Source organism: Sus scrofa, chromosome 9 (genome assembly GCF_000003025.6).
Source record: "Sus scrofa isolate TJ Tabasco breed Duroc chromosome 9, Sscrofa11.1, whole genome shotgun sequence".
Taxonomy (NCBI): Eukaryota; Metazoa; Chordata; class Mammalia; order Artiodactyla; family Suidae; genus Sus; species Sus scrofa.
Genome location: NC_010451.4, coordinates 117420801 through 117443688, shown reverse-complemented (window position 1 = coordinate 117443688; position 22888 = coordinate 117420801). Strand labels below are relative to the sequence as shown.

General features: G+C 46.2%; 1 protein-coding gene and 1 long non-coding RNA gene across 8 annotated transcripts in view; one reads left to right on the top strand and one right to left on the bottom strand.

Annotated features, from left to right (window-relative positions):
* Positions 1 to 22888, bottom strand: part of LOC102162878 — a 381084-nt gene that overhangs the window by 184603 nt on the left and 173593 nt on the right. The gene's annotated exons all lie outside the window — the stretch shown is intronic.
* Positions 1 to 22888, top strand: part of TNR (tenascin R) — a 424403-nt gene that overhangs the window by 346644 nt on the left and 54871 nt on the right. For 4 of the 5 annotated variants that reach the window (XM_021063666.1, XM_013989629.2, XM_021063665.1 and 1 more), the window contains 5 exons: positions 487 to 750; positions 4313 to 4428; positions 6961 to 7111; positions 13310 to 13579; positions 20794 to 20979. In XM_021063666.1, coding sequence (XP_020919325.1) covers positions 487 to 750; positions 4313 to 4428; positions 6961 to 7111; positions 13310 to 13579; positions 20794 to 20979 — 987 coding nt within the window. The remainder of the gene's footprint in view (positions 1 to 486; positions 751 to 4312; positions 4429 to 6960; positions 7112 to 13309; positions 13580 to 20793; positions 20980 to 22888) is intronic. The other variant, XM_021063668.1, reaches the window with a different exon arrangement.

Below are 22888 nucleotides of genomic sequence, written 5' to 3'. Positions count from 1 at the left end.
AGAGTTGGGAACAGCTGCGTAGTAGAACACAATTATACAGTACTTCCACCAGAGAGATACAACACGCAAAAATTGCCTTAAGGGCATGGATAATAGTAAAATATAGTGAAGTAATTTGCCAGTGATGAGTTTGGAGTATTTATTACCTTTGTTTTTAATATAATTTACTTAATTAGAAGTTTATAAAATTTAATCTTTAATGATGAATATTTAAAACTGTCTTGCAAAATCTGACAAGCAACTTTTCCCAGCCAGTAGGAACAGGCTCCAGCACACTGCTAACTCATGGTCCTGTAGAGATGGGAGTACTGAGCACAGAAAAGACAAGCACCTGCCTGCCAAGGGAACTGCTAATCCCTCAAAGCCAATGAGCTGAGCAGAACATACAGACAGGGCGAGGGGAGGAGATGTGAGGAAGGAAGTTGAGTCCAGGCTGGGGAAGACAGTCCTCTGAGCTCATGCTATCTGTGTATTGCCTCCTGGTAGTTGCCCCTCCAGAGGACTTGCGAGTGGCTGGTATCAGCGACAGGTCCATTGAGCTGGAATGGGACGGGCCGATGGCAGTGACGGAATATGTGATCTCTTACCAGCCGACGGCCCTGGGGGGCCTCCAGCTCCAGCAGCGGGTGCCTGGAGATTGGAGTGGTGTCACCATCTCGGAGCTGGAGCCAGGTCTTACCTACAACATCAGCGTCTACGCTGTCATTAGCAACATCCTCAGCCTTCCCATCACTGCCAAGGTGGCCACTCGTACGTACCATTTCCCCGTCCTGCTTCATTTTCCTTTTTTCCTACATGAGATCATGGGCATTCATGATAGTAGTGTCTTTTCTGAATTCTTCAGGGATGCCTGCAATAAGCATTGCTCTTGAGGGGAAGGGCTTCTGACATGTCCATCACTAAAAAGGCACTTCCAAATAAGAGAATTTCCAAATTCAAGCAGCCCCCTTCAATTACAGAACCAAAAGGACAAAAAGTACTTTCATTATTTAGTGCTGACTTGTTATAAGCTAGAGTCTGATTAGCAGTCAAGGAAAGTCTGAGACTTATACAGATTTCTAATCTAGTTAGAGATTCAAAACCAGAAGATACGAAGGACATATTATAAGCATGTGCTAAATGATATGTTATAGACGGTAAGTGTATAGCAGAGTGCAAAAAAAAAAAAAAATCTTATTTAAAACCACAACTGAAAATACCCACTTCTCATAGACAGGTGGCATTATTTCTTCGTGATCTTTTGCTTAGCAAAATATCCTATTAGTCCATTTTTAATATAAACATTGAGGCTCTAGAGCATAGTTTAGAAAGATTCAGCAGGAAGAAAGAAAGAGACAGAGAGACTGAGACAGACAGCAAGCTAAACCCTTCCCCATGAGAAAGGGAAGGTTTTCTTTTCTATTTATAACAAAGAAACTGCTTAGAGACAGGTATCTATATTTTTATGTTTATTTAAGCACAGAGGTTTTTTTAGAGATTGCATACCAATGATTAACACTGACTACATCAAAGAGTAGAATAATAAAGAGATAGGAAGGCACTGGTTTTTGTTGAATTTATACACCTCTGAATTCTTCAATTGTCTTTCCAATGCCAAGCCAGCTGGGTGTCCTACAATTCCATTTAATTCTAACACTATCTCCCTGGAGTTAGCCTCAGATCCCACAAATCAGGGGCTCAGTCTCACGAACTGCCTCCACATCTGGTGCCCGTCACAAGTCCCAGGTGGTCACCTTTGCGCCTCGCCAACCAGCTCTAAATATAAGGGCTTCCCACAACCCATCCCTACTTTTGGCAATTCATTAGAAAAACACATAGGGCTCAGGAAAGCATTTTACTTTCTATTACCTGTTTCTTACAAAGGATGCAACTCAGGAATAGCCAAATTGAAGGCAGGCATAGAGCAAAATATGGAGGGGCGGAGCTTCCATGCCCCCTCTGGGCACACACCCTCCTCTCAGCACCTCCATATTCACCAACCCAGAAGCTCTCCGAGTCCCACTGCTTGGGTTTTTTTTTTACAGAGGTTTCATTATGCAGGCATGATTGGTTAAATCATTAGCCATTGATGATTAACTCAAATCAGCCTTTTTCCCTCCCTGGAGGTTGGAAGGTAGAATTCAAAGTTCCAACCCTCTCTCTACACCATGTCTGGATTTTTCTGCAGACCAGCTATCTAGGAGGCCAATTATCTCATAATCATACCGAAGACAGTCCTATCACTCCAGAGGTTTCTAGGGGTTTAGGAGCTGTGTGCCAGGAGCCAAGGACAAAGACCAAACACTTCTTTTTCATCATATCATGCAGACATTTTTAGCAGTAGCAGGAAACTGGAACAAGACGTGACCATGAAACATAAGCCCCTGGACTGGTAAATGGGACTTAGCACCAAATATGGGATGAAAGATCTGAGCCCAATTTATTTAGGTCTCAAATGACAAGATGATATTTGGGTAACAGATGCCCTGAGAGTTTAGAATGAGAAGAAGTGGAAGTAGGAAGTGTTGACCTTGAAGGCTTCATGGAGGCCCAAGGACTTAAACTGCACTTTGAAGGATGCGAGCATAGGACCAGGCAGAGGGGAAAGGATTTCAGTAGTCATCTTGTCCCCTTGCTTTTCAGGTGACAAAGATCCTGTTATAATATTGGACTCCCACTATGAATGCTGACTCTTTTAATATGCCTATAATTATCTCTGTTTATATTTGACCTTTTTTTTTTTTTTTCAATTCCTCTGGTGCCTGAGAACTAGTTTTAAAGATCTGCGATGATTGTGCAGAGACGCAGGTCACCATCTGCTGCTTTTCCCACCTTGCTCCAGGATGAGTCACCAGAGCGAGAGCCTGGCCCAGCTCCCAAGCTTCGCCTCGCTGAGCCACGTGCACATGCCGTGATGAGGTTGCCATCTCCTGTGGCATTTCTTAGGCCAATTCAGGGCGTCCCCTCTGGCAAGCTTCCAGGTGACAAGGACAAAATCATGTACGCTCACCTGATCTGCCTTCAAGTGGGTTCTGAATCAGTCCTGCCTTTCTCCAAGAAGCATGAGGACACTTCCAAACAGGAAGGATGAGAATCTGTCAGTTTTCCAATGGGAATATCCCAGGAGACATGCAGCTAAAATGGGAGCAGGCTCCCTGGAGAACTGAGAAAAGTCATGCTGTCATATTTCAGGGCTGGTAATTGGAACACCATTAGGACAAGCATACTTCCACCTGTGCGTGCATGTGTGTGTTTGAGGTGGGGGGGCTGGGAAAAAAAAAAAAGATTAAGAGAGAAACCAAAAACAAGTAAGATGAGAGAGTGGGGGACAGAAGGGAGAGATAATAAAGGAACGGCTGAAGAAAAGAAGGAGCTAATGGAGCGAGAGCAAAAATGCCTGTATCTGCTACAGTCCCTTGTTTATGCCCTTGCTCTGCTTATATACATGAGATGGAAATTTCAGACCATCCTAGATGTGGTGATCTGAGCTAAACAAGATATTCTTAGTGAACATCAGATGATCAAGAAAAGTATTCTAGGAGTTCCCGTTGTGGCTCAGCAGGTTACAACCCAACTAGTACCCATGAGGATGTGGGTTTGATCCCTGGCTTTGCTCGGTGGGTTACGGATCCCACTTTGCTATAAGCTGCAGCGTAGGTCACAGATGCAGCTCCAATCTCATGCTGCTGTGGCTCTTGTGTAGGCCAGCAGCTGTAGCTCCAATTTGACCCCTAGCCTGGGAACTTCCATGTGCTGCAGGTGTGGCCGTAAAAAGCAAAAAAAAAAAAAAAAAAAAAAAAAAAAAAAAAAAAAAGAAAGAAAGAAAAGAAAAGAAAGAAGAAAGAAAGAAAAGCATCCTAGTCTTTATTCTGCAGTTGGTTTGCTCCATGCCTTTAGCTAACACTCTCTTGTGCCCCCTTTTCCTAGGTGTGATGGGGACTGTGATGTTAGCCTTTATATCACCTCCCAGGAATCTTTAAAGTCTGAAGATAGTGTTCAGTTTCTCTGAAAAAGGTGTTATGTTAAATGCCAAGATTCACCACCTTAGTAAGGAAAATGTGACTTCCCAATTTAATTTTAACTTATTATGGAATAGAAAGCAGAAGAAAGTATCTCTCCAGTTATAGTTGTTACATTTACCCATATACTGGCCCACACTGGATGCAAAGACCACAAGGGCACGGGCTGACCCCTTGCCTGGACCCCACTGAGAGGGTAATGAGATGGGGACAGTCCATCACACACCACCGCACCCGTGGCGTGGAGGGAGCACACCCAGAGGGAGCCCCAGGTAACACTCTCTGCCCCTGCCACCCACATTGCTGTGTTCCAGATCTCTCCACGCCTCAAGGGCTGCGATTCAAGACCATCACAGAGACCACCGTGGAGGTGCAGTGGGAACCCTTCTCATTCTCCTTTGATGGGTGGGAGATCAGCTTCATTCCAAAGGTAACCCCCACCTGCTAGGCTGATGAACAGCCTTATGTGGAGTATTCATACCCTCCACTTAGAATCGGGACAGCAAAAAGGCACTCCCCCATCTCTCTCTCCATGCTGTTAAGGACATAAAGGGGTATTTTGTGGGTATCTGGGCTTTAGAACATTTCTTTCATGAAGGCTTGGTAAGGACTGACTAACAAGAGTGACCCCGAGCCTGGTGCCTTGGCCTTGGATGACAGGAGGATGTGGAAGGAGCCACCAGTCCCAGCTCTCTGCTCAGAAAGCTCTAGCATCCAGCAAGCTATGATTTTAACAAGTCTGAAAACCTATACCTTAGACAAGTTGGGACTTCTCTTTAGGACACAAGAAAAGCCAGACTAAATCAGCTGCCTAGTCAACCCACAGCTTCATTCTGTGCAGAGAGAAGCACCAAAAGTCAGCTTGCACATCGGTCTCTAAAAAGTCAGAGACTAACACACAAACACCTTCTGGAACCCCTTCATTAAGAACATTTTTTCCTTAAACAAATTACATTTTTCGTCTTGGAGTTAAAAAGTATCCTAAGATTCCTCTCCATTCATCAAAGTAGTATTTTATTTTATTAATTCTAAAAACTAACTTTGCCAAGTTGCCCGAGGAGTCAGATTAGTTCTTGTTTTCTAGGATTTATTAACGCCACTGTTGTTCCCCTAACTATACCACTCATGAGAGGATAATGTTGAATTATACTCCTTCCTCAGTCTTCATCTTTCAATATCAAAGAGCATTTTTTCAGTCATCCATCAGGCTTAATGACAGATGACACATTTTTGGCTGACAAGACTGTGATTTCACCATTCCCTTACTTCGAAATTCTTAGAGGTATGGATTGTTGGAACTGCAAAAGGTCTTCAAGCTAACAGAGTGAGACCCTTCATTCTGCATGTTTGTTCAGTTTGTAGAGACTAACTCAGTGACCTTAAATGATGGCAGACAACTGGAGCTCCCATTGTGGCTCAGGGGTAATGAACCCAACTAGAATCCACGAGTACTCCAGTTCCATCCCAGGCCTTGCTCAGTGGGTTAAGGATCCAGCATTGCCATGAGCTGTGGTGTAGGTTGCAGACGTGGCTCGGACCCTGCATCGCTATGGCTATGGCATAGGCCAACAGCTGCAGTTCTGATTCGACCCCTAGCCTGGGAACTTCCATATGCTGAGGGTGCAGCCCTCAAAAAGAGGCAAAAATAAACAAATAAATAAATGACAGCAGACAACTAGTCAGTGGCAGGCTTGAAACAAGAGCAGGGTCTCCACTTCCTACTCTGTCCACTGGTCTGGAGGGAATATGCCCCCCTCTATGTGGATATAGTCATGGCTGGCCAGGTAAATACATCTAGACAGACATTCTATACACAGAGTTTCTTTTGTGTCCTATCTGCATTAAACCGTCCAGTTAAGTCAGGGTGGGCAATTGGATTTATAACAGGGCAGAGAGAATCATGTCACTCTGCTGCTCGGGCTGGAAAAAAACAATAGTGGGTTTGCCTGGTTTACATCCAATATGTAAAACTCTAGATAAGAGCAGGGCTTGCCAGGGCATGCCAAGGTCAAATATATGGCCACACAGAGTAACTGTATGATGTGCAGGTTGAAGCCAGTGGGAAGCATTTGTCAAACTGATTTATAAGAATATGGCGATAAATTACATATAAGGCACTCCTCGTAACATGAACAGAGACCAAAGAATAGGGGAGATGGGCAGTGCCACAAAAGAGCCCCCTGTTGCCTCCATTTCCAGAGGCACACAGAGAAAATGTGTAATAATAAGTAGACAGATAGGTGGGTAGACAGATACTAAATCTTGGACCCAACCTCATCTAGTTGATCTCTTTCACTTCCTCTTCCACCCATGTGTCTCCTCCTTCTCTCCTTTGGATTATTCTTTGTTCCACCCTTTTTCTCTTCTTTGTACTTCATAGTTGGTTGTGTCACTGATTCCTAACTCATATGGGGAAACGAGACAATGACAGATTTGCAGCCAATGTGGCACCATGAGAAACTCCAGATACTGCAAAATAATAGCTCTGGCTCATTAAAAAAATAAAAACCTGGGAATGTCTTTGAAATATGTTGTCATATACATAAAGATGTTTACACACATACACACACAACTATACTCTTCTGAATAACCAAGGGCAATCTCACCATGATAAATGCCAAGAAATCTGATAGATATTAAGCATCAAACATTTTGTCTTTGGCAAGAAGCATGCTACATCACCTCATGACTAATTTTTATTGGCAAAGTCTGTAGACTCAGGAGAAGCCAAAGAAATGTTCTTGAAAATTGGTGCTCCAATTTGCCAAATCCTCATAGAGTGGTGGCAATCCTCTTGAGCCTGCTGGGGGGCAGTCATTCCTGGCCCCAGACATCCTGCTTCAACATGGAGGGAAGAGATGTGGTCCCCGGACTTTTAACTCACAATCAGTGTCCCACACTTCTCCCTCCCACTGAGCTTCTCCTTTGCTTTCTCTGCTTCTCCCTTCCCCCCATGCTCCAGAACAATGAAGGAGGGGTAATTGCCCAGCTCCCCAGCGACGTGACATCCTTCAACCAGACGGGACTAAAGCCTGGGGAGGAATATATCGTCAATGTGGTGGCTCTGAAAGAGCAAGCCCGGAGCCCCCCTACCTCGGCCAGCGTCTCCACTGGTGAGTGCCTCCAGCCCTTCTTCCTCTGGCCATGCATACGTCACTCCAGAAAAAGAACTGCAGACCCACTCAAGAAGCAGAGAGACAAACGGGTGCTAGGATTTCTCCCACAGCTGAGATTAATTTTGGTACCTGGGGATGGACCAGATGCTCTGCTAAACATCTTCCTTATCCGTGCAAGCACAGAAATCCAGAAAAGTAGTCTACGGGGAGATTTTCTGTTAAGATATCCTGTGTATTTCTTCTGATCTTACTCATGAAGAAGTCTCATTTGTCAGCTCCTAGTATCTGAGCTTTGGAACCAGCAAGAGCTAATTCACTCTTACTGTGAGATTTACAGAAGTCATTTGACCCTTCCCAAATCTCAATTCCCTTGACAATGATGAACAATAACCCCTCCTTCATAGATGGCATGAGGATCAATCAGATAAAGCATAAAAAGTGATTAGCACTGTGTTGATGACAGTGCTAATAGCTTGTGTATACACATGTACTCAGAGAAAACCTTTAGAAGTGAGAGCAGGAGGAAACAAATCATTCAAAACCATTAAGTGTGGGTTGGGTCACTGTTCAAGGAGAAAACATAAGTTGATTATTATTTCATCCCCACAGTTCATCTCCTGCAAGATCATTATATTTCTAGGTTTGATTCATTAACTGTATTGCATTTTGCTTTGTTGTTTCCTGAGCTAACAAAGGATGTTCAACCTCAGTGCTGTAAATTAACAATTATGATGCATGTGTGTGTGCCCTCACCAAGAATTTCTGGAAAGTTATAAATAGCTCCTGATATCATTTTTTGGTTCTCATTCTATCGATAGGAGTGTTGAGACTTGAAAGTTAATAACTTGCCCTGTTAGTAACAGAAACAGAGGCGAATATTGGGACAGCTTTGTTTTTCATAAACAGAAACTGACACCTAAGAAAACCAGTTGTGAGTCCAGGACAAAGGCCAAGCTGGCCTGAAAAGGGAGCCACAACAATATATAATGAGCCCATGTTTATAGATTAGTGATTCATGCCTTGCTAATTGGATCCAAACTAAACAACATAAGGTGCTGAGGCTTATGCTCAGTCTAGAAGACGTTGGTTTAAAACTATTGTGGCATTAGATTATGTTCCATTAGAGTGCTAGGATTCCATGGCAGTGCCTGAAGGCAAGGATGAAGTAGAGATCCAGGCCTCTAATTATTCCCACTCCCGTGCCTGTCACACCCTCCAACCCAGACAGCTCCACTTTTATCTGTTTTGTATTTTGTACAACCATTTAAGATTTTGTTATTTTGTTTAATTTTTATTTTTTGGCTGTGCCTGCCACATGTGGAAGTTCCCTGGTCAGCGATCAAACCTGAACCACAGCAGCAACTGAAGTGGCTGCAGTGACAACACTGGATGCTTAACCCACTGCACCACAAGGGAAAGCCAAGACTTTGTTCTTTTAAAAAAAGGGTATTAGCTCCCCCCCTCCTCAAAATGCTTTAAAGCCACTGTACTAATGCAGGAGTTTCCTGGTGGCCTAGCAGTTAAGGATTCGGTGTTGTCACTGCTGTGACTTGGGTTCAATCCCTGGCCCACATGCTGTGGACGTAGCTCCAAAAAACCACCACTGTACTGATCCAAATATGTTTTAGAAGAAACTCTATAGCCATAAAGCCTAAAATTGCTCTGTAGGAATCCCTCCAGACACCAATGGCTGGAGTTTTTCCCCAGCTCTGCTTCCTAAGGTTATGCTGGACCACAAATGTTGACTTGGTAACATGTGTAGATTCTCCTTGTCTGATGTGGAAGATTTCAGAGTCCCCAAATCATTTCTGAGATTTCATATTAAGAAAGTATTACTAAAAACCAAAGGCTCGAAGAAGATGTTCATTAGAGGGCAGAGAGGAACATTACAGCTGTAGGATGCTTTTCTTCCAAAGTATTGAGAACACTTAGAAAAGACAGTGCAATTCTGCTTTACTCTTCTCCTCAACTGCATTTTTACAAAATCTGCAGTATTTTAGGATTTGGAATTTCCTTAAGATTAAAATGAAAAGTTCCAGACCCAGTCATGTGTGGTAAAGCCAGGCAGAATTTTTTGCAATTAAGAGTCCTGGTTCATATTTTGGGATTGTGTACAGAATCATGAAGAAATGGAAAGAAAAATATTTATTCTAGTTTACTTTTTGGGTAGGATATGTGTTTGTTTAAACATGAGGGCCTAAGTTGAAAGTAAACTGAGACCTCCTTGACTGGAATGGGACATGGCTACCAAGTGGCCGATGGAAGGGCCGGATCCAAGGGTGGCTGCAGAAAAGATGGTTGGCTCCCAGCCCTGTCTGCTGCTTTTAGGAAACGATTGTTTAATTATTTCCTTCTGCTAAGGTCTGCCCTACACCAATCCCCTCCTGTGAAGCTCTGAGCCCTCATCAGGCATATAGGCCGGCTTCTTCCAGACAGGCCACTTTGGGAATTCAAATTACAAGACCTCCTGCAGCCAGAGCCCTTGATGCTACATAATCGCATTCTGACGTGAGCAATCATGATGATTAGGATTGAGGGATTTAAAGAGGTGATGGACAAAACCCTTACAGGATGGTATCTGAGTTTCTGCGACATCTTTTTGGTTTTTTTTTTTAAGAATTTCCAGTTCACTGAAATGCTTCCCTTTTTTCTCAAGGATACAGAGGACCATCCATTTATCGCATTTAGTCAACACCCATTTACTGGGTGTCTACCAATCTCAGGCACTATGCTTATTCAGCAGCTAGACCATTTCCACCTTTTCTTATTAAGTTCAATGAAATTAAAAAGCTTCACGTTATCTAAAACCACTCAATACAGCATGCGGAAAAGAAAACATCCTGACGTGTTCTGTTAATCGCATTATTACCCCAAATACGGAAAAGAGAACTTCATTTTAATTTCAAACCCGTGGCACCAACACCAAAGTGGCCTGGTGATTTTCATTTTGGCTGGTGCTAGACCAAAAATCCTAAGCTGCCTTAGTAGAGAACTGGACTGGGCTAGACTCAGAAAGAGGGTGGGGTGCCGGAGAAAGACTAAGAAGCTCAAGGTCAGCTTAAGACAGTCTTGAGGGAAACACTCCATTCTGAAGACAGATGAGGAGGTGTTACAGTGCCGACTGGTTAACGGTCATAGTCAAGGCTCTCTGCTAACAAATGAAGAAAAACTTTCTTTTTTTTTTTTTTTTTTAGGGCCACACTTGTGGCATATTGAAGTTCCCAGGCTAGGGATCCAATCAGAACTGCAGCTGCCAGCCACAGCCACAGCAAGGCCAGATCTGAACTGTGTCTGTCTGCAACCTACGCCACAGCTCATGGCAACACTGGATCCTTATCCCACTGAGCAAGGTCTGGGATTGAACCCACGATGTCATGGATACTAGTCAGGGTTCATTACCACTGAGCCACACGCCATGATAAGAACTCCAGAAAAACTTTCTTAAACTAACTGAAGCAAAAAAGAGAATTTACTGGAAGGAACATAGAGTGTCTCAGGGAACCCCAGGGCTAGAAATGCATCTGAGGTTCATGAAAGACTTGAACCAGAAAATGGAAAGTCAAGAATCAAATTATTCTCTATATCCTTCTAGGAGTTCCACATGGTTCATTTCTGCTTCTCTGTGTAGAGTTGCGCTCCTAAAATTCTGTGCCCAGTTCCAGTGTGTGTGTGTTTGGGGGAGGAGTTCCCCACATCAAGCAATTCTTTGACACCAGCTGGGTGTCTTATCATTCAACTCAATTCTGACACCATCTACCCAGAGATAGCATCAGATTCCACAGGTGGAGGGTGAAGTCCCACAAGACTGCCCTCCACTTCGGACACCAATCACAAGCCTATGTTGTCACCTATGCTTCTGACTGACTGGCTACAGATTGGAGGTTCCTACAACCCCCTCCTGAAGTTTGATTGATTTGCTAGAGTAGCTCACAGAACTCCGAGAAACCCATTTTCTCACTAAATCACTGTTATCACAAAGGATACTAAAGGATACAAGTCAACAGCCAGATGAAGAGATACATAAGGAAGGTCCCGAACAAAGGAGCTTCTGTCCCTTTGGAATCTGAGGCTTATCATGGTGGCACATGGAAGAATTCTGGTTCCCAACCTGGAAGCTCTCTGAACCCTGGTTTTTTTTTTTTTTTTTTTTAAGTATTGTTTATTTATTTATTTCAGAAACCACAGTTGTGTGTGTGTTTTCCACTTTCTTTTTTTTTTTGTCTTTTTGCCATTTCTTGGGCCGCTCCCACGGCATATGGAGGTTCCCAGGCTAGGGGTAGAATTGGAGCTATAGCCATGCCAGAGCCACAGCAACACGGGATCCGAGCCGCATCTGCAACCTACACCACAGCTCAGGGCAACATCAGATCCTTAACCCACTGAGCAAGGCCAGGGATCGAACCTGCAACCTCATGGTTCCTAGTCGGATTCGTTAACCACTGAGCCACGACGGGAACTCCCCTCCTGGGTTTTTATGGAGGCTTCCTTATAGCCATGAGTGAGGAACTGACTAGATGTCAGGGGTGGAGATGAAAGCTCCAACCTCATCACCTGGTTGTGTCCCTTGGCAACCAGCTTCCATCCTTACATCATTAACACAAAAGAAGACAACTTTATCACCCTAATCACTTAGAAAATTCTAAGGGTTTGAGGAGACTTGTGCTAAGAAGGGAAGACCAAACATGTATTTATTATAAATTACCTTTTCCCCTCTTTCCTTCCCTCTTCCCTTTCTCTCACTCTAGCATTCTCTCTCCCTCTCTCTCTCCAGAACAGATATTTGATGGGGTTTTTTTATTTTCTAAATCTTTTTAAATATAAGAATATAGTTGATTTACAGTATTGTGTCAACTTCTGCTGTATAGAAGAATAACCCAGCCATACACACACGCACACACGCACATGCACACCCACACCCACATATGTGTATTCCTTTTCTCAGACCATCTTCCATCATGCTCTAACCCAAGAGGCTGGACATAGTTCCCTGTGTGGTTTTTACTTATGTGTGAATATGGCAGAGAATGGCCACACCAGCCCTGGCTCTACAAGTTCCAAAACCAGCTAGCCAGAGAGCCAGAGTCTCTGGTCCCAGTTGCAAATCCTTGAAGAATATTAATATTGACCAGCCCTGGCTAGAGGGGTGTAGTCATTTAATAAGGTAGGCCAGTGCTATTGAGAAGATGATGAATAATTCAACGGAGGGCATGTTAGCCATGCAGACGTATCATGAGGAGTTGGGCACACCAATTTTATTGTCCTCGCTCAGCCCTTTCTTTTTCTAGCTCCCTTCTACAATTCTCTTCCTTCCCCCACCCCCACGATCATCTACTTCAATATGAACACAACCCCAAGCAGGTATTGGAACCACAGGTGGGAGGCCCCCTCGGAAACCAGCCAGCCTTTCGAGGTCATGCTGTCCCGCAGGGGTGCCCCCCTCAGCGGCTCAGTGCCAGAGGTCAGGACACACGCTGAACAACCTGGAGGGATTGTGCGTGACTGCAGAGCGCTGTGGCTCAGGAACAGGCAGGAAACGGTGGGGAAAAAACAGCCCCCCAGGAGGCTCTTCCAAAACTGAGATCTTTTTTTTTTCACAGAAGAGCAAGTTCCCCCAGAAGACACGCTTCATATCCACAAATACAAACGTCCGTTGGGTTTTGCTCTGTCTGAGCAGCTGGCTGACTGCGTTGTTGGTACAGCTGAGCAGGGACATTTTGGGATATTCGTGATGCCCTCTCTGGCAACCAAGTTAGAAGTCTCAGGTGTTGAGAGAGCGCTGATCATTTCATAGATCTGTCCTCAGAACTCGAAGAAGTTGAGAGCTGGGCAGCCAGACCTTTAGTGGAAGCACAGTTCCCTATTCTCTGTCCCATAACCTCCAGACAGAGTAGTGCCCTTTCTCTGCCCCAAATGGGTAGTGCCAGCCCTGAAAAACCACAGCCCTGGGAAAGCGAGACTCAGGGGACCTGAGTTGCAGTGTCTGTTCCACCCTTGACAATCCTGTGTCCTCAGGAAAGGGATGATTCCATCTTACTATGCCCCCTTTTCCCCATCTTTCAAATGAGGAAATAATACCCATCCTCTCTCTGCCCCCCACCCCGGCCAAGGCTGATGTAAGGAGGAAAGGGAAGAGCTTATGTCAAAGGCTAAGGCTCATTGCTCAAACTTTTTTTCTATTGGATCTTTCTCCTTCAGTCATCGATGGGCCCACGCAGATCCTGGTTCGAGATGTCTCCGACACCGTGGCCTTTGTGGAGTGGACTCCGCCTCGAGCCAAAGTCGATTTCATTCTCTTGAGATATGGCTTGGTGGGCGGGGAAGGCGGGAAGACCACGTTCCGGCTGCAGCCTCCCCTGAGCCAGTACTCGGTGCAGGCCCTGCGGCCCGGCTCCCAATACCAGGTGTGGGTCAGCGCAGTCCGCGGGACCAATGAGAGCGAGTCCACCACCACCCAGTTTACAACAGGTGAGGCTGTGGTGGGAAAGGGGGTGCTGAGCCAGCTGGTACTGTTACAGCAAGAGGGACCCAAGAGGGCCAAGAGGGGGCCCCCAGGGAGAGAGAGGGCCTGTGCCTGGGCACCCATGTGTCACAGACAGAGACGGAAGGGTGAGGTTTCAGGGTGTCGCCTCACTGTACAGTGGGGCGCAGGGCACCAGTGGATGGGAGAGCTCCGTTCCTGGCCTGCCTCTGCTGCCAGCCAGGTCTGTTACCTGACATGAGTCTCTTCTCCACAGTCTCAGGAGATTGAGATATGGCTTGGTGGGCCTGCCTTGAAGTCACTTAAACATCCACATGGCCAACCCAAATGGCATTTTTTTAAAATGATTTTTATTTTTTCCATTACTCTGCTGTACAGCAGCAGTACAGCAGAGTGTACAGCAGAGTGACCCAGTCACACATACATACATACATACATATACACGTTCTTTTTCTCACATTATCCTCCACCATGCTCCATCACAAGTGACTATAGTTCCCAGTGCTATGAAGCAGGATCTCATTGTTTATCCACTCCAAAGGCAATAGTTTGCATTTATTAACCCCAGACTCCAAGTCCATCCCACTCCTTCCCCCGCCCCCTTGGCAACCACGAGTCTGTTCTCCAAGTCCATGAGTTTCCATTCTGTGGAAAGGTTCATCTGTGTCATATATTAGTTTCCAGATATAAGAGATATCATATGGTATTTGTCTTTCTCTTTCTGACTTACTTCACTCAGTATGAGAGTCTCTAGTTCCATCCATGCTGCAAATGGCACCAAATGGCCATTGTGTAGGAGTACAGTGCCTCTTCCTGGAGACATTTCATTGCTATTTGCCTGCAGTTGCTGAAAGGATTCCATAAATCCACAGCAACCAACACAATGGCGCCCCCTGGGGTTGTGCACAGCACAGCCTGCATGAGCAGAAGCAGGCCTTTCTCCTGAGTGTCTGTGACTCATCCTGCCTTTGTGAGCAGTAGCCAGAAGACTAATGCAGGGTTGACTCCCACAGAGGGCAAGCTGAAGGAAGCCCATATCAGTGCCACCTGCACTGCCGGGGTGACCTTCCCCCTTCCCAGGGCTGTCAGTTCTTCAAGAGCTTGGCCAACGGTCTGGAAAGGCCAGGTTTCGTGGTGGCCTGCCCCCTGGCACTCTCAGAGCCCATCAGGCTGGCCAGCTAGTGCACAAGTAGGACAGGCACCATTCAAAGACAGGCTGCCCGGCGTCTTCTGGGTCAGCAGGGGCTGTGATCTGAGAGTGAGGCTCTGTCTAACCCAGATTCCCAGTCTCGGCCTCCCTGCCCTGGGGAGGTCACATGTCAGGGGATGTCTCAGCCAACTTCAAGTTGTGGCAGAGATCAAAGGAAACTGCTAGCATCTGTAAGATCCAAGAACCAGCATCTTGTGATGGGTTAAAGTTGAAGAAGAATCACTAATTCAAGCATCCTTCACTGAGTGGTGGCCCAAAAGCCTGTTACAGAATGGGGTAAGCCAGCCAAGAGGCTTTGGAGAGGTTTGATAAATAGCTCCACTACCCTCCACCTGTGTTTAAAATTAGCAGATAAATAAGGCAAAGAATGAGACAGATGAAGGGCAAAATAGCTCCTATATTGGAGCATGACATAGTTTAGAGTTAGAGTCAGATGGGCTTGCCAATGGATGGCCCCCATGGACCTGGGCAAGAACTGCCCCCCGCCAAGGGGAAGTTGGGGGACTACTCAGTTAGGACTCACAGCCTAGAAGCTGATCCCTATGAGCAGATGGCTCCCATGAGAGAGGAGAGCAGAAGGGTCCTGCCCAGTCCTGCTGCAAAACACACCACTGAAGTCTGTCTTCTCCAGGGTAAGAGAGAGAGAGGCCGAGAACCTCATCCTGGGTTTCCTTCCTTTAACTCCCCTGTTAAGAGGGAGCAATTGTGGACACTGATGAAATGAAGAAGGCAGTTTGATTCTGAAAGAGGCCCTCTGGGGTTCTCTCTCCAGCCCCCATGCTAGATTCCAGCCCACCCATGGGCCACTGGTCAGATGTTTTACTGAATACATCTTGGGATGCCCAGTGACAGAGCACACACCTTTAAAATAAAGGAAGTGGAGTTCCCATCATGGTGCAGTGGTTAACGAATCCGACTAGGAACCATGAGGTTGCGGGTTCGATCCCTGCCCTTGCTCAGTGGGTTGAGGATCCGGCATTGCCGTGAGCTGTGGTGTAGGTCGCAGACACGGCTTGGATCCTGCGTTGCTGTGGCTCTGGTGTAGGCTGACAGCTACAGCTCCGATTAGACCCCTAGCCTGGGAACCTCCATATGCCGTGGGAGCGGCCCAAGAAATGGCAAAAAGACAAAAAAATAAAATAAAATAAAGGAAGTACATTCTGCACGTTTCTCTTCCCTTCTTTTCCCTCATGGTACCCAAACTGCTCAGGGCCTCCATAACGTCCATTCCTGGTGAATTCAAGGTCAGCCCTCCCCACCCCACCAGCTCCCGCACCCCCACAGAACCACCCACTCAGTAGGCGGGAAATCCTGAGGGCCACGAGTCCCGCATTCTTTTTTAATTTCAAGATAGTTTTTGTGTGAAAAGTGGTTTCTTTGTGCTTTGCTCAGATAAGGAGTTTGAAGAGGCAGAACAGGAGAAGAGAGCTCTAGAGCATTTGCAGGATGAAAGGAAAATGCTTGATGTTTAGGTCGAGGAGATGGAAGTGGGATTGGCTGGTGGCCCAGGAAAATTCCACTCAAGACAATTACATTCTGCCTCCTACAAGGTCCCCCTGAGTTTCTGTTGGTTGCATGATTCTCTGTTTCCGGTTGCCTGGCAGATTGACAGCTATTAGGTGGCTGCCTTCCCCGTGCAGCAGCAGCCTGTACCTCCAAGCTACCTCGTCCCCTCTGTTCGAAGGGGGTGAGGGGGTTGTGGGGGCGGGGAGCTGCAGACAGCTCTGCAGACCAGCTCTCCAGACCTGGGGTTGGCAGGTGCTGGCTGAATGACAGGAGGGTGCCTGGACCCTCACGGCAGGGCCCTCAGTCATTTCAGAACTCCGCTTAAATTCAAATTAGCCAAAGTGCTTTTCCAGGTGATGGCTTCGACACCAGGAGTGCACTAATTGCACCGGCAATTAAGACAGAGATTTGCTTCCAGCGTGGTGAGTGGATATTTGCCTGGGTCTTAGAGCCGCTGGTAAAAAGGAAAGAACTGATGGAAGGCCACCAGGCCAGTGGTTACAGAGAAGCCAGCCCAGGGTAACCCGGAGGCCAGTCTTTGGAGCCTCCCTGCCCTCTGGTTGTGGTTGCCCTGCTGGGCCATTCCTAGGATTTTTCTGGTTCATTCTTCTGCAAACCACCAGAGAGAAGCATGGAATAGATTCTCCCTGGAGGACCTCGGAAGGAAGCCAACACCTTGATCTCAGACTTCTAGTGTGTGAGACAATACATTTCTGTTGTTTAAGCCACCCAGTGTGTTGCACTTGGTTAGGGCAGCCCCAGGAAACTCATACAAAGGCCCAAGTCATGACAGCTCCAGGTCCTCCTGCCAGGCAGGGATTATACTCTGGGATTCCCCAGGAAATGCCTCTGCAAGTTCAACCTGCAGGGCCCTTGGCAGCCAACCAAGACAATGCTGTTCTTTTCCCTGCACCACCTCGTCCCAATCATCCTCAAAGTCCCCAACTAGGATATTTTTATTTTTTGGCCCACCCATGGCATGAGGGCCAGGGATCAAACCCACACTACAGCAGTGACTCAAGCCACAGCAGTGACAATGCCATCTCCTTACCCTGCTGCACCATGAGAGAACTCCCCTAGCTGGAATATTTAACAAGACTTTTCCAAAAACTTTGAGGGAGCAGACCAGACAGAGAGATGACAGTGTTCATTCAGTCACTTCACATGTGCTTAATGAACACCCAGTAGGTGCCAAGTGCTGTCCTAGGCACAGAGACTGCAGAATAAACAAGATGGACATTACATTCCAGCAGGGAACCTGGACAAGGAAGAAGAAAAAAAAGATATGGGATCATTTCAATCAGAACTATGCTAAAAAATGAAATGGATGAGATAGAGTCAGAAAGGCCTCTCTGAGGAACGGAAGTTTGAACCAAGACCTAAGTGACCTCAGCCGTGTGAGGGTCAGGGGAAGAGGATTCCAGGAGAAGCAGCAGCCAGTGTGAAAGCCCTGAGGTGAGAGTCAGCTTGATGTGATTCAAGAGTAGAACAAAAGGCAGTGCAGCCAGAACACAGTGAGGAAGGGTGGAGTGTTCCAAGATGCCATCTGAGAAGCAGGCAGGGCCAGACCATGCAGAGCCCTGCAGGTCACGATTAGGAGCTGTAATAGGAAGCAACGGAGAGTTTTCAGCAGGAGAACTGCTTGATCTAATTTCTGTTTTAGAGATGAAAGACCATGGCCCCAGCCCCTCTGCAGGGCCCCTGCTGGACCTCTGCCTCGGCCCTGGTTTGTTGGTGTATTGCAGAGACCAGCCCAGCTCCCATTTGCCAGGGTGCCCTTCAGCTACCTCTCCTAGAGGTCAGGCTTCAATGTCATGGTCCACGTATGTGGGTTGCAGGTGGGAAGAAGAATTTTCAGACTCATAGCAGGGTGAAGAGAAAGAAGAGTGTATTGAGAGAAGAGACACTAGCAAAGGAGGATGACTTCCTGATGATCAGGGAGAGCCCAGGCCCTGGCTCATGGTTGTGTCTGTTTTTATAACTCAGGGAGAGAGGGGAGATCTTATGATACACCTGCTGATCTGCTGACTGGTTGGGGAAAGAGGGGTCTTACAATACACTTGCTGGTTGGTGGGGTGTTATATTGCCCCTAGTAGGGGCAGGAAGGAGTAGGCCAGATTGCTCCAGGTGGGGGAAGGGGCATTACAATGAGACAGGTGGGGCGATGATAAGGGTCTGGTAATTCTTGTCTTGGCCAGAGGTTTTGAGTTCTATCTCCTTGAAGAGGCCTTGAAGTCCAACATTCAAGACCCAGGGGGAGCAAACCATTTCATTCCACCCCAGTTCTAAGACACCCCTCCTGCCCCCACCCCACTTCTCAAGCCCCCATTCCCAGGATTGATCTCATTGGGGATCACTGACATTGGAATCACTTCAGAGAAAACACTGCCCCCATCCACAGACCACAGACCCTAAGGCCAAAAAGCAGAAGCCAAAACTACAGGCTAACACTCCCAAAGTCTGGGACCTTTAGTTGTGAAGAGCAGTAGGGAAATACAAAACTCAAACCTGAACCCAAAACGAACTTCATTTTGCTCCAGTTCCATTCAGGCCACACCCTCAAACCCCACTCAGTCCTTGGTCCAGCCTCTCCTGCAGCCTGAGATTTAGGGACCTGCAGTACAGAGCATTCCTCCCATGTGCACCTCTACCCAAGCCCCTCTCTCCCTCCAATTGCTTGAAAAAATCACAAAAAAAAAGCGTGGAGAATGCAGTTTCCAGCATGCTAAACCCACATTGAGTAAGGAAATGTTTCTCAGAAAAATAAGCTGCAGAGGCATAAATCTGCTAAAAGATTCACCCAATTTACATCACTAAACAGAACACTTCTCACTCTGCAGCAGCTGCACTCAGATTGATTCACAGCATTCTCATCTTCCTAAAGAACAATCGGTGGAGACTTGCCTGGCATTTGCAAATTAAAACAGTCCACTCTAGGTTTTCTCAGAACAAATGGCTGGTCCACTCCAAAGTCAAATTCAAGTCTCAAAGTCAAGACCTATTTAGAACTTGTAAAGTGACGGTTTGTCAAGACAGCACCTTCTTAGCCTATAAGTTGTGTACCAGCCCTGGGAGAGAACCAGCCCCCAACAATTGCATTAGCAAGTCCATTGCCTGTGGATTTTCATTGTTGTGGAATTCTTGGAACCCCCAGGACCAAGCATTGGGGTCACCAGATTATTGGAACTTAGGAAGAGCTTCAGAGGCCTGGCTTGAACACCTAATTTTGTATGAGGCACCATGGCACACACTTCTACATGCATTGTCTAATCTGTACAATGCTCTAAATAGTCAGTATTATTAGCCCATTTTACAGAGGTGGCCAGCAAAGCCCAGTGAGATAAAGACTTGCCCATGATCCCATTATAATAAGAGTCAGAGGTGGGAATTAAACTGAGACCTGACTCCAAAACTAATTTCCATTATATTATATCCTCTCTTTATATGCAAAATCTTTCAGTAGTGTTTACGCACGTAAACCCAGGAGAAGACATCTTTTTTTTTTTCTTTTTTGGCTGCACCCATGGTATATGGAAGTTCTTGAGCCAGGAATCAAATCCAAGCCCCAGGTGTGACCTATGCCGCAGCTGCCACAGTGACAATGCCAGATACTTAACCCACTGTGCCACAGTGGGAACTCCTGGGGAAGACATCTTACAATTCAAAATCTTAGAGAAAGACAAATACCATATGATATCACTTATATCTGGAATCTAATATACGGCACAAATGAACCTTTCCACAGAAAAGAAAATCATGGACTTAGAGAATAGACTTGTGGTTGCCAAGGGGGAGGGGTAGGGAGTGGGATGAATTCGGAGCTTGGGGTTAATAGATGCAGACTATTGCCTTTGGAATGGATTAGCAATGAGATTCTGCTGTGTAGAACTAGGAACTAAGTCTAGTCACTTATGATAGAGCATGATAATGTGAGAAAAAAGAATGTATACATGTATGTGTAACTGGGTCACCATGCTGGACAGTAGAAAAAATAATAATAGGAAATAAATAAATAAAATAAAAGAATAAATAAATAAATAAAAATCTTGCAATCATTCCTCTCCTTTTTGTTTGGTGATCAAATTTGAAATTACTCTATTTCACCTTAATGACGTGGATGCCATCTCTGGTTTCCTCCTTCTAGAGTTTTCCTTGCTTGGTCTTAAGCTTGTGATACTATTTGTAATGGTTAGAAACTACAATTTCTAGAATACTGCTAGAATTCCTGATTAGGAATTGGGGAGATATGAAGTGTGTTGATATTTAACTCGCAAGTAAAACTCTCCAACCTGCCCACAGAACCTGTCATGGCCAGCCTGGCAGACCAAAAACTGAGGGCAGCCCCCAACCTGGTTCACTCAAACCTGAACCAGGGGGCTCCCACCCTAAAGACTATTCAAGTTTAAGGTACATGACAAATGGATATTATCCTATGTGATGTTGGTGATGTCTGCCTTTTTTTTTTTTTTTTTTTTTTTTTTTTAGAGATTGATGCCCCTAAGAACCTGCGGGTTGGTTCCCGTACAGCAACCAGCCTTGATCTTGAGTGGGACAACAGTGAAGCAGAGGTTCAGGAGTACAAGGTTGTGTATAGCACCCTGGCAGGCGAGCAGTACCATGAACTGATGGTCCCCAAGAGCATCGGTCCAACCACCAGAGCCACGCTCACAGGTGAGAAAGACCAGACTGCTGGGGGCACGGTGGTTCCTGAGTTCATACCCTCACAGCTCTCTCCCCTGCCCTCCCACCCCATATCCAACGATCACCAAATCTCATTGATATAATTTCTCAAGTACCCATTACATCCGTCTACTGTTTTGCATTGCACCGCCATCGCCTGGTCTAAGTTACCATCACTTCTTATCTTTACCGCTGCAATAACCTCCCCACTTTCTCTCCTGCCCCCCTACTCGCCTCTTCACGCCATCAGTGATTTTTCCAAAGGACATTTCTGATTTTGCCATCCCACTGTGCATGCATTTTAGGAACTTGAGTTACTCTCAGAATAAACTCCAAACCCCCTACTCAGCCCACACACCAGGCTCCCCTCCCTCCCATGTCCACTGGTGCTCGCTGTGCTCTAGGTCTACTTTGTTCAGGTCCTCAAATGCCTTCTCCCTTCTGCCACAGGGCTTGACATGTGCTGTCCCCTCTGCCTGCCAGGTTCTCCCACCACCCTCCTCACCTCATGAGGGCAGCTTCTCTTCTAGCTCTCAGTTCACTGTCAATTCCCTGGAACTCTGCCTGCTTCTTGGGAGAGGCCAGGTCGTCCTGTCTGGCAGCCTCATCTTGCTGGTTACCATTCACCTCACAGCACTCCTCAGGTGATCATTGTAGGCTTGTGGCTGTGAGGATCAGATTGTCGGTCTCCAGCTTAGACCTAGAGCTCTGTGAAAGGGGGACCATGTTTGTTTTTGCTCATCACGACTCCCCAGCATCCAGCATCTAGCACCAACTAGGTCCTAGATAAATGATGCATGAATGAATGAATGAACAAGAGAAACTGCATGTGTTCACTATGACTGGGGCATTGGCTCCAAGAGGCTTGATCCTACTTTATGTCCCCTATAAAGAGTGTGATTGGGGAGTTGCTGAGAGGACTTAATTAAGATGATGTAAGGACTAGGTTTGTGCAGTTACAAACCTTGTGAAGAACGGAGGGAGGAGGGCAAGGCCAGAGGCAGAGAGTGGTCAGGAGGCAGGGCTAGAGTCAGAGAAAGAGCTAATAGTTCTGTGAACTAAGATGATGCCCCAAGTCACCACGACGCTTGGCCAGGAGCATACCCTGTCCCTATGAGGACATGAAGCCCAACCAGTGCTCCTCCTGGAGCCTTAGACACACTCATCCAGGAAAACCTACCTCCTAGGCTTCACTGAAAGCTAGATGACCAGATGTGTGGGACCTGACTTTCAGATGGAGACTGTGCAGAGCAGCCATGGACCAGGGGAAGCCAGTGTGCTCACAGAGACTGTTTATCCTGCATCTTGGCTTCTTCCAAAAGCGTTAGTCGCCTTAGTCGATGAGGGATACACAGCAAAGAGTGCGTACAGTAAACAAGGGCACAATAATCAAAGCTGTTTTCCTCCTCAACTGAAGTCCCAGACCGCCTTGCCAAACGAGGCCAGTTAAAATAAATATAATAAATGCTTTTCCCAGACAGACGCACCCCTGAAAACACAGCAAGAAGATGGAAAGATATGCTGACCAAGCAGGTTAATGGGGGTGAATTAAACATAGCAGGAACAGACCAGCTGGTGGAGGGCCTTTACAGAGAGCTGGAGACACTCACAAAAATTAAGCTAAACAAAAAAAACTGAAATGATACAGGAGGGAATGGATTCTAGGCGCAGCCCACCCCTGCCTGGAGCTGCAGGCTGCTTTGGCAATTAGCAATTTTACAGAGATGACGTCTAGCTATTCAGATGGAGGATATACTATAAAATCATGAGAGCTACAGAGAAGAACTTAGTCACATCCTGATTATTTCCCATTGCCAGGGGGAAAAAAAAAAAAGATTTATATCTACGGATCATTTGTTATTCCAGAAAATGTTTCAGCTTAATCTGTACAACAATCTCA